This window comes from Phragmites australis, chromosome 20, assembly GCF_958298935.1.
Source record: "Phragmites australis chromosome 20, lpPhrAust1.1, whole genome shotgun sequence".
Classification (NCBI taxonomy): Eukaryota; Viridiplantae; Streptophyta; class Magnoliopsida; order Poales; family Poaceae; genus Phragmites; species Phragmites australis.
The window spans coordinates 14,856,596-14,868,797 of NC_084940.1; the positions used below are offsets into that span (position 1 = coordinate 14,856,596).

The 12,202-nt window shown below is 43.1% G+C and overlaps 1 protein-coding gene across 2 annotated transcripts; it reads left to right on the top strand.

The window, feature by feature from the left end:
* Positions 1-243: 243 nt before the first annotated feature.
* Positions 244-9,284, top strand: LOC133901614 (flowering time control protein FPA-like). 2 transcript variants are annotated; one of them, XM_062343034.1, is made up of 5 exons: positions 244-349; positions 446-811; positions 4,321-5,537; positions 5,731-7,184; positions 8,919-9,284. In XM_062343034.1, the coding sequence occupies exons 1-4, from the start codon at positions 347-349 to the stop codon at positions 7,175-7,177; spliced, it is 3,033 nt and encodes a 1,010-aa protein (XP_062199018.1). In that variant the 5' UTR covers positions 244-346; the 3' UTR covers positions 7,178-7,184; positions 8,919-9,284. The 2 variants fall into 2 exon arrangements, with proteins under 2 accessions (XP_062199018.1, XP_062199019.1); XM_062343035.1 differs by lacking the exon at positions 8,919-9,284 and adding an exon at positions 7,681-8,879.
* The last annotated feature ends 2,918 nt before the right edge of the window (positions 9,285-12,202 follow it).

Below are 12,202 nucleotides of genomic sequence, written 5' to 3' on the forward strand. Positions count from 1 at the left end.
AGTCACCTCCTCCTAGTATATATATGGGCTCTACGGGGCATGGTTGATCAGAGTTGGAGAACGGAAAAGCACCTAAATATATATTTAACACTCACTTTCCTTAAACATCTAACCATAAACACCTAACTTTTTTTTCACTTTTTCTATAAACCTTATAACTTCCATTTTGCCATTTTTTGCAATGCCATACGGACACGAAGGCCCGTGAGAGAAATTGCCACTCCAATCGAAAGAAAGAAGAAGAAAAAAAAAACCCCCACTCCGCTTCCACGTCCTTCCCAACGAAAAAGAAATCGCAAACCCTAACCTCCCAATCGCCGGCGCTGGCGCCGCCGCTGCAAAGCGAATGGTACCCCCGCCCCTTCCCCACCCTCTCTCACGCTCGTGTTGTAGATTCCGCGCCTGAAATGCGGCTGCCCTGAACAATCCCGATCGGTCCTTGCAGATGGCGAGTGGCCGCCGCGGCCACGGCGGACGGGGGAGGTTCGGCGGCTTTCGGGGCGACGATCCGCCGTCACGTTTCGGCGCCCGCGTCGAGGAGGATCCTCCACCCCCGCGGCGGGCGTCGGGTTGGGGGGTGGCGCCGCCGTCGCGGCACCTGTGGGTGGGCGGGCTGGCCCCGGGCGTCACGGCGTCCGACCTTTCGGAGCTGTTCCTCCGGTGCGGCGAGGTCGAGGGCATCGCCCGCGACCCGGGCCGGAGCTTCGCGTTCGTGAGCTTCCTGCGGGTGGAGGCCGCAGTCGCAGCGGTGCGGGAGCTGCAGGGGGCCCGGCTCGGCGGGGCGCCCGTTAGGATCGAGTTTTCCAAGGGGGTTAGTGTTGAATATCCTTTGTTCATTTGCATTTGCTTGGTCTTGAAAGTATGGCTAGCGCAATGTGCTTATCTTATCTTGTGTGCAACGATGAAGTTTGAAACAAGAACAACTCAGTTTCATGACAAGCTTAGAGTGCCAATAATTAGATTTGGGATCCACAGCTTTGATGCAGAGTTAATCATATTGAAAACAGGCTCATTCAGAATGGTGGAGTTAATTGCACTTGGCCAGTGGAGATTTTCACTATTGTTCATCTTTGTGGAGTCTTACCAATGTAGGATTTATTTAGCCAGGATCATACGACACAGATTTCAGTGAAGCCAAACAATTCACACCCACAGTACCTATGCATCAGCAACCCTTAATAGTCACATGTCCTACACAGGGCTCGAGTTAAAATCCTACTGGGACTCAACAACTCTTAAAAGTTTTTCAGGTTTATTGTGATAAATATGCTACCTGCTTTATCAAGTCAATATTCAGCGATAATTTATGAGCATTGAGTACTATTAGCTTCCATGTAGGGCATAACTTTGAACAAACCTCAAAAAGACAGTTCTTAGAAGATCAGATGTAGTGCATCTTATTCTTATAATATCAGATGCAGTTCATCTCATGGCTTGAGAAATCTTCTTTTCAACTTATGATCACCTACTCTGATGTCTCATATGTAGTGCATGATCTCCTGATGCTGAACAATCTTGTAAGATAAATCAGGAAAAAGTTTATACACATGAAACTACCTGGACATTCAGTTTTTGGGCAAACGTAAGAGAGTATGTGTTGCTTATGAAGCATCAGAGAGAAGTTTCAGCAAGTGTAATGTGTCAATGTCATTGACATGTCGCACTAATTTCATCCTTGGCACTCAGTACCCTTTGTCAATGCTTGGCACTATGAAGCTTTTCAGACCTTTTTTTTGCTATATGAACCGTACCAGAGACATAGCGTGCAGCTTGAAATTAAGTTCAACGCGACTGAAATCCTATTATCGAGAAATCATTTCCTTGTTTTACTAGGTTAAATGCAGAGTGAATATTAGGACTACATTGATGTGACCTTGCTTATCTAACTTACTGCAGGCGAACGTTGAGAACTGTTGCTTTACACAAACCTATTTCTTATAAGTTACAGTGTGACCTTGTGGTTGCTTTCTGTACACGCAGACACAGGCAACTACCTGTATTTAAAGGTTAATGGTTTTAAAGTAATGTCTAATAGGTTGCGGCGTCATATATTCATATGTTGACTAATATGTATATTGTTTTATCTCTACAGCCTTATATGTAATTTACAACTTGTTTGCTACCACTAACCATGCCAGCTATCTCACACCCAGAAACAAGAAACTATCTGGGATTATATCTATACTAGAGAATAGAAAACAATGGGGAACAGCAGAAGTCCCTTGGATCCTGAAGAAATATTGTTGATCCTAAGTATCATGTGTGAACATACATTTACATCATCGACTAGTCATGGATCCAATCGTGCTCTAGAAATTGGCTGGATAAGCGTAGATTAGTTTTCCTTATGCCTCAGGATTTCCTTATAATTGGCCGTTATGCCTTACAATCAACCACTTTGCCCATATAATCACAAAAAGGTGGGTGACTAACTGAAGTACCATGGTCTACATAATATTTTGATTAATAGAAACATTACCATATTCGTATGGTAGCTTGATGGTACTGATGCTACTAAGCTCGCTTCATGACATGGTAACTCAGTCATACTAGAACCACGCTAGGCTAAATTGAACCTTCTGCAAATACATACAGGGACACTTCCTGAAACTACGGCAATTCAGCTCTTTTGACATGTTTAACTTCTTAAAGGAACTAAGATGGACTGTGCTGTTATCGTTGAATAAGAATGCAGGAATGTTTGTGATGACTCCTCTGTCATTTTAATGCCTACAAATTAATGCGCACAATTAGAAAATGATAACAGGATTAAGTAGAAAAAACATGGGTATGTGCAGTAATTTCTGCTAAGAAGATCATGCATTTTGTTTCCATTCCGAAAGGTTGTGGGCCTTTGGTCAAACTTTACTGAGGGACATCTGGAGTAGGTACAGTAGGAATACTGACGGAAGAAAGAAGCAACTGAGTTTATAGCCTGCTATTTAGCCTATGCAGCACATATTACACATCATTTAAAATGAATTGGGCAATAAGACATTCCCGTAAACTAATGATACAGCTGTATGGCTACATAGTGTATTGAAACAATCTCAAGAAAAGAAAAGATAGTTGATACATAATCTTAAGATTCAAGCACAACTTATATGACTATTTTGTGACACCTTGTTTTTAGCCTAACCTTGGTCAATTAAATTAACCTAAATCAGTAAAATCAGACGGGAAATCAAGAACTTGTTGCCAGGGCCTGCACCTGTGTCATTGTGTATCGGATTTCCTTTTTCTTTTAAATGATCAGTTACACCACCAGACATTTTCCTTCCCTATTTGCATTTAAGACATGTCCAGAATTATAAATACAGACATGACAACTTCCAGAAGTGTTGGTTTATGTAGGCCTTAGCTGTTTATAGCTAGAATCGATACAAGGGTAAGGCTATTGTAAGCTTAGTTTGAATTATAGTATTCAAGAATTTTGATAGTGACAATGGCTTGCAAATGGCTGAGCATTAAGAATTGTTGAGGAAAACTGGTTGTTCCATCATTGTGTACTGTACTTGCAGTTGCAGGTGCTTATTTGGCAATGCTGTTACTAACATAATTCAAGCTTTTGCTTTGTGCTTCTTTGGCTTGTTATGGAATGCTGTGAAACTGGAAATGTGATGTTTTCTCTCAGATGGTTCACTATTTTTCTAGTTAAGTTGATTTCTTTGCTGAACTGTTGTCCTGAAACCCTCAAGCTGAGACAACTGAAATTTCACGTTTTCAATGTGAACAATATACTGCTCAGTGCTCACCAGCTTGAATCTAGTGTGTGTCGCCAGTGACTTCTATAGCTTGCTCATTAGTTAATTGGACCTTGAATTGGCTGCCTATGCTGTTACAGAGAGGCCCTGTGACCCAAAGAGGCAAAAACACCACCCTTTTTGTCCAAAATGCAACATATTCCTTCGTTCTTTGCTACTATTTTTTCTGATATAGGAAATCATTAAATAACACAGGTCAGAATACTCGTGGGATTATTGGGTTGGAGCATTATTCATCATCACGTTTTTTTAGGCTCACAACTTGAGGAATTAATATTGTGGTCTAGGTGAACCTCATTATCTAGCAGTGCTGTTAAGCTAAGAAATTTATTTCATGTTATTGTTGTAGCCAATGGAGTTGTCTTCACTCCATGGTGTACCTGGTTGCTTGTTCTGTCTTGTTTAAGTTCATGATCTGGAGTCAGGACTGAATAACTTACAAGTAAATTTGTTTACTATGCTTTGATCTCGTATATCAGGATCTCTGATTATTTTGCTTTTACACTATTGCACACATCTAGTGGTACCAGGTTACCTGAAGTATTTGAATTTACAGGATAAGGCTTCAGGTAGCTCAATGGATGACAGATATACACAATATGCTGATGAGAGACATTCTATTGAACGTGGAAGGAAACGACTACCAAGTCCTGAAAAAACAATAGATAAATCTAAAAGAAATAGGTCTACAGAACCTAGTGAGGTGTTATGGATAGGTTTTCCTCCTGGTTTGAAGGTAGATGAGGCAACTCTGTGGGAAGCCTTTTCACCTTTTGGGGAGATTATCAGGATAACACCATTCCCGGGCCGTATGTATGCATTTGTCCAGTACACTAGTATTACAGCAGCCTGCAGGGCAAAAGAAGCACTTCAGGGAAGACTTTTCAATAACCCACGAGTAAGCATATGCTTTTCTCGGAGTGAAGGTGCTGCAGCAGAAGTTGGGAAACGATCTTTTGTTGCCCCATATTCCCCCCAGTTAAACCCTAGTGCTAGGCCTATCTTCAGAGAACGAGATTTTGAAGCCTTTCCTAGGGCTAGGCCTTTCGATAGCCCTCCAAGAGATTTCCGCATGTCATCACCGTATTTTCACCCTAATAGGTTATCAAGAGATGCAGATGATGTGGGCTTTAGCAGGGATAATTATTTTCAACAGGAACCTGGAATAGAGCTTGGCCCTGTTTCTAATATTGAGCCTTTTAGAACACAGGATTCAGATCCAGGAAGAAGGATGCCTGAGGAATTTTATGAAAAACTTAGACGCAGCCAAACTGTTAGGAGTGAGGCACCATGGCACAACATTCCTGAGCGACCTCGGAGACCCTTACCATTGGAAGATTCTTGGAATGTTGAAGATAATTCTTACCCATTTTCAAAGAAGCTAAGGGGTGGTCAAGTGCATGATACTGAACTTCCTGAATATCCTTTCTCAGAATTTGATCGGGGAAAAGTTTGTCCTGACTACCCAAGGAGGCCCCTAAATGATCTGCCAGAAGATGATTTACACAGTAGAACTTACCAATTTCCTCCTATGCATGGTAGACATCACATTGATGCCATAAGGAATCTAACTCCACTCGTCGATAAATATGAATCATGGGGTGCTCAAGACAATTTTGCTAGGCATTTAGGAGAAATGGATAGATCGACTCCTGAACGTTATGAACCCTTTCTTAAGGAAGAATGGAAATGGAATGGTGCAATAGCAAAAGGAGGCACACCAATCTGCCGAGCTCGATGCTTCCCTGTTGGGAAGGTGCTTAACTTCATGCTGTAAGTTTGGATTCTTATCTTTACTATATTTTCCATGTTCTCTCTGAGCTACACTTTACAACACAACATCTACAGCAGGGAATATTCTCGTTATCTTAGCAATCACATCCAGTTTCCTTTGTGAGTAACATCACATGGCAAATCTTAAACTGTAGAGTGTTGATGTTCACTCTGTTGATTTTGTGCTTTTCAGGCCTGAGTTTCTGGATTGCACTGCTAGGACAAGTCTAGATATGCTTGCTAAGCACTACTATCAAGCTGCTAGCAGCTGGGTGGTATTTTTTGTTCCAGAAAATGATGCAGACATGGCAGCTTATAATGATTTCATGAATTATCTTGGTGATAAGCAGCGTGCAGCAGTTTGTAAACTTGGAGAAAGGAGCACCTTGTTTCTTGTTCCACCTTCAGATTTCTCTGAGCAAATACTGAGGGTGCCAGGAAAAGTCAGCATATCTGGAGTCATTCTGAAGTTTCAGCAGTCAAATCCAGACTATTACTCACCCAATCGCAAATCATTGGAGAAAGTTGCGCCATCTTCTTCAAGTCATTTGAACACTGATGTAAGCAGTCATGAGGATCTGGATGATCTGAGAAGACTCAATCCACCAGATAGCAGGGCATTCCCACAGGGTCCAGATCATCTCCGCTCGGCTGGAAGCTATACCCCAGCAAGTACAGATCTTTTTCTGCCTTACAAGCCGGAGAGTGCTCCTCCATATGTTGGCTCTCAGTTACCTCAAGAAAGGCCACGAGCCAACCCCCGCATGGGTACAGCACATGACCAACTTCAGCCACTCCCGAACATGTTGCCCTCAGGATGTGATCCAAGTCCAGGTTCTGCTAATTTCAGTTCTTTGGCGCAGAGTGCAATCCCACATGCATCAAATAACAGGTCGCTGGAGCCATACTCATTTGCTATTCAAGGGGTGCCAAAAGGCACAATATCAGGGTACACACCAGGTGAAGCATCAAACAGCATGTCTTGGCCTTCCGTGCAACCTAAATCACAGCAGGCAGCTAGACCTGATCAGTCTCCTCTCCCAGTATCGCTACCACCGGATCAACTTGCACAACTGGCCGCCCTTCTTGCGCAACAAAACCAACCTGGAAAAGAAGTTGGTTTGCCTGTAGACAGCTCAAACAAACAATCTGGATTCATACAAAATTCCAATTCATATGGACATGCTCCTATGATGCCAGGCAGCGCAGGTTCCTTTCCTGTTCAGAACTCTTTGCCACCCGTTCCGCCATCGATGCCGCAAGTACAGGTCCATGCACCACCAATACAAGGCTCACTACCATCAAATGCACCCATTACGCTTCCAGCCAGTGCTCCTGTACTTTGTAACACCACTTTTACTATACCACCCATGCATGCTTTGGTGAGTCCAGCTCATTCTTCCATGCCCTTGGGATCATTTGTTCCTCCACTTCCTGAAGGTCCTCCGCCCTTTCAGCAGCACACATCAATTGCTCCCACCGCACAACCTTCTGTTTCTTCTGGCCAGCAGCCTAGCCAGCAACTATCCGCCCAGGAAGAACTTGGAGATCCTCAAAAGCGCCTTCAAGCAACATTGCAGTTGGCAGCAACCCTTCTTAAGCAGATACAAAAACAATCAAATCCTGGTGGTCAGAAATAGATATGAGGTAATTATCTTAGACGATCTCTTTTTACTTCTGATGTACCATTTATTTTACACAAAGAATGTATCGGTGCCCTACTTGAACAAACTGTTTATACTAGTGTATTTCAGTGGGTGTAGTTGCTACAGGTTTTATGTCAAAGCTCGTCCTTTATATTGCTTCATTTACACAAAGTTATTACTCCATTTTTTCTAGGGGCTTGCCATGGTACAAGACTAGTAGTTATATCTTGTTCTGCCTGCTAGAGAAACATTTTCCTTTGGATCCTGTTATCTACCATGTAGATCTTAAAGGAAAAAAATGAATTCTTTGTGGAAGCAGTATATTATCTGATTTTTGAGATTTAAGAGATGTATTGTCTTTGTAGCTAGTAGGAGTGCGCCTCTTCTTATGCTCTTATCGCTCAATCAGAGACCACATGTTAGTTTTTAAGCAGAGGGATCACACGGTATATCCAATGGAATGAATATAACTTTTATCTTCTCATCTTATGATCTAGGGTTTGTGAGCAAAGGAAATAGGAATGTGCCATGGGTGTTCAGGGTTGTGACCTCACCTGCAGCAAGGAGCAACTCCACAGCTAGGAGGGTTGCTCCCTAGGCGTGCGAGAGAGGACAAGGGGGTAGAGAGTTACCTGTAATTTATCCTTGCCTTTATTGATGAATCCTCCTCTGTTAAATTGAGGATTCCTATCGAAGTAACTAGAATATCTAAAGGATAGAAATTAGCCTGATCAAGTAGGTACCCCCTTTTTTTTTTGAAAAATGGGCAGGAGCTCTGCCAATTGACATTAGAATAGAAATAGTTTTACAACCTGGCGATCCCTAGCCAAGCACAAGAGCAACACAGCCGAATTAAACTAGAAAACAACTGCTAATAGAAGACTGAAACTCCTGTTAAAACACCTCAAACTAACACCGATAAACAAAGGAGACCCCTACTGTAGGGCTCACACTCTTAACTCCACCACCTCTCTAATCCTGTAAAAAACTTGATCAGGTCCCAAGTATTGATGCTCAAAGATTCGCCTATTTCTCTCCTTCCACAAGTTCCAACAAGTATAAATAGAAATCCCATAAAAAAGGTACCTTTCCTCCTTGGTAATGATCTTGCGTGCTTCACTCCACCAATCAGCAATGGCAGCCTGCTGAATTAATCCCGGATAGGAATATTTTGGAGGTGCAACCAAGAGAAAACTTTAGCCCAAACCTGCTTAGCAAAAGCACAAAATAAAATGAGATCGTTAGTTGTCTCCAGATGCCCCCCACAAAAACACGTATTGTGCTGCTAGGCCACCCCCGCAAAGCCAGCTTGTCAGCAGTTAGAATCCTCTGCTGAACCAACAACCATGCAAAGAAACGACATTTATTCTCAGTTTGAGCTTTCCTTCCAATAGCTACCCTTACATACTTAGATTTTCCTAAACTTGATGGGCAAGATTTGGCTAGCCGACCGGCCCAAGCCGTGTGCCGCCCTTGAACCCAGGCACCTATCCCACTATCCCTACTTGAGCTACACCATAACATGTTTGTGGAGGTGCTTTGGAAGAAGCATGAGAATTTTTGTGAGATATTAGTAAACATGGTTGTAAATTCTCATGCCTTTATCAACGGGTCTTTATAATTTTACTGTAAACTCACTGGCCCTTAATTTTCAGCATTTTTATCAACAGGGCAACTGCTTGTACTTTTTTCTGCAATGACCACTCATTACCATTTGAATTACCTCTTATGGCAGGTTATTGCTAATGTCAACCTGCAAGGATCATATCGTGTTCCATTCCCTTTGTTCCAAGGAACCTGAAACTGACGATGACGTACTTTTCTGTGGTTTTATACCATCCCCTCTCGTGGTATAAATTTGTAATGAGCGCTTCCTTGTAGGCTATCAGGTTACATGACTTCTTTTGCTAGATTTCTTTGAACTTTGCAGCTAAGGCTTTGGTTCCGGTATAAAAAGTCAGTAGCTTGTTGGGACGAACAACTCAGTGGTAGATAATTTTTTTTTGATTGTGATTGTAACACAATAAATAGTGTAATAACGGTTGATGTAATGACTGTTTATCCCCTTTTTACATTGGATGAATGAGGGTATTTATGAGCATATCTCAACCATTTTCGCTATCGTTATACATTTGGCCCTTATCCAACAGGAATATTTTTAATAACACTAGAGAATATTTTTATGGTATTTTAAAAGGTATTATGGTTATTGTCTATATACACTGCTCTAAGTAGCAAAATTAAGACATGTCTTGGGGGTCTTGTATTGGATGCTTCGTCGGGACTGTCAGGAATCTTCCTTGAGCCACTTCATTGTTAGGTTCCAGATAACTTGTGGGTTCCTTTTTAAGCTAGTATTCGCTCTATTACCAGAGAGCCTAACGCTGTCTCCCTTCGGTCTCATGACTTTTGCTGAATCTTTCATCCTTCGGGTCTCGTCTCACTCCTTCGGTCTTAGGGTTTCGCTACGCTCTTTGTCCTTTAGGTTTTATCGCACTATTTCGACCTTAGGGCTTCGCTACACTCTTCGTTCTTAGGGTTGCTTATGCCTTATTGAGTCTAATTCCTGCAGAACATCAAGGGAACTATCCCTACATTGACGTCAGTCTCACTGTCTTGGTTTTTGGAATTTGACAATTGTGACCGAAGTCAACGAACTGAGGCCCATGTGATACCATTCTTCCAATAATTTTGTTTACATACTAAACCATGGAACTTGAGCTTCTCGTACTTTTGAATATTTCGACTGAATTACCCTTTTCTGCTGTTGGTTTCAAATTGCCTGACAGTGGGAAAAGCTACTGTCAATCTATCATGCATTATATATATTTGCTAAGGGGGCATGTTCCTTCGAAATTGCTTTATCATGCCAGCAAGGACTATAATCTTGATGATGCTTCAGATTCAGAACAATCCCCTTGTGTATACCTGAGACAATTGAAACTATTTGCTGCTATGGGACAAACTCTGAAAGACTGAGCCCAATAACTATGTTAGGATCTTGATCGTAACATAGTAAATAGTAGACTCGTAACAGTGAGTGTAATAATTATTTCTTCTTATTACATCAGTCGAGTAAGGGTATTTATAGACATACTTCAACTACCCCGATCATCATTACATTTATGCCCCTTATCCACATGAATATTTTTTTTAACACAAAAGAATATCCCAGGATATTCTAGGGGTATAACTGTTATTGTACACCTACAATGCCCTACCCCTATCTAACCCCAACACGTGTCCTCTCGGGGCCTGCATCGGGTCCTCCTTCGGGGCTACCGGTGGGTTCCCTCTGGTCATCTTCTGGTCGGATTCTAGTTAACCCATAGGAAGGTCTTTGCATTGCCTCCCTTCATCCTCAGGGCTTCATTGTACCTTTCATCCTCCGGGCTTTATTGCACACCCTCGTCCTTTGGTCCTCGCATCCGTCGAAGGTCTTTGTGTTGCCTCCCTTCATCCTCAGGGCTTCGGTGTACCCTTCGTCCTCCAGACATTGTCGTACATCCTTGGGCCTAACCCCTGTAGAGCATAAGGAAAAATATCTCTGTCTTGACATTAGCCTTTCTACTTTGCCTCTGGGATTGACTGTTACGGCCGAGGTTAACGAATGGGGGCCAATATGGTACCATTCCCCCCAACAGTGGCCCCTTCGCAGTTTTGGTCCTAACTTTGGAGGGCCGAAGCCAAGAATCTTTAAACAGTGGGGTGGTACCCTTCTCTCAGTCCCCCTCTTCGGCCAATCGAAGTGAACATCAAATAACGACAAAGTAGACTTGTATTTTAGAAGAAAAAGATATACATATGAAACCAGCATATACCCTTCCGTCCTCATGCGGTAAGAACAAAATACATCCTTCGCATGATAATACTATATATTCGGTTATCAATGGATAGTGCCAAAATATGTCCTCTGCGCGACCTATACAAGATAGCTATTTGCGACATGTATACCAAACTACCGCCCCCTCTCACGAGGTGTCCTACTTGAGGCCTAACATGAACCAGGTGTCTAGTGCCCACTGAGATGTTGTGGGAATACCATTGTCAATGGTTGGGGCATTCACTGCAATGTCCCATCACTACATGTAGTACTCAGCCCCACAGTGGTGGTCGTGCTATCTAAGGAAGTGGATGCAGTCCTTGCGAAGGCCTGAGAAGTCTTTATCTCCTGGGAGCACATACCATGTGTCATCCCAACTTTGTAGGATGATCTTGTCGTGGAGCTCCGAGGCTTGGTACCGACCTACGCACATTGCAAAGTTCCAGTACCCGTCATGAATTATGTAATGGTCTGCAAAGCTGTACGACGCTCGTGGAGGTGGCACTCATAGTTTGTCATCATGAAGGAGAAGCACATGGCCCCTAACTTGAATGATGCGCACGTCCTCTCCTTCTTCGGGCCATATCTCCACCTAGAAATCCTTTACTGGATCGGAGACCCAACCATCTACGCTGCCAACACATCACCACAATGCTTCGATGAAGAATTCTCCCGTTTTGAGGTAGTGGTTGCGATATGCGTAGATGACGATGACGGTGCTTGGCCCAGCCTTCGCCTTCAAGTGCACAAAGAACCCTTCGGGTACTTGCTCTAATCCCACTCCAGGAGTCATGGTAGCACGTAGGTTTCTCCCATCAACAGGTTTCTGACCACTGCGGAGTCATCATGGTGGTCGAATCCTATGAGGTAACTTCCCTCAAAGGTTGTGATCCTCGATCTTCGTCCCGCAAATGCGGGGACGTGCATGCTAAAGAGCCTTTCCTCTGTCAATGAGTAGAAGGAGACCTTGCCCTATTCGTAGACTTATCGCTCTTGAGTACCCACGGGGCAAACTATGAATGCCCTTTGCGACAGATGTCGATACGCCATTGAGCGCATACCACTCTAAAGGACACAAAGTCCCTTGGCTCGTCGAAGCAGTCGACAATGGTCTGAAGGGTAGGCCACATGAGTCCCGTCCAGTCCATGTCTACCTTCGGTGAGACTTGCGCAAGCTGAACATCATTATCCGAGTG

Coding starts and splice junctions, on each gene's coding strand:
- LOC133901614 (XM_062343034.1), top strand. Junction 812..4,320: donor GGATCGAGTTTTCCAAGGGG/GTTAGTGTTGAA, acceptor TTGAATTTACAG/GATAAGGCTTCAGGTAGCTC. Junction 5,538..5,730: donor AAGGTGCTTAACTTCATGCT/GTAAGTTTGGAT, acceptor TGTGCTTTTCAG/GCCTGAGTTTCTGGATTGCA.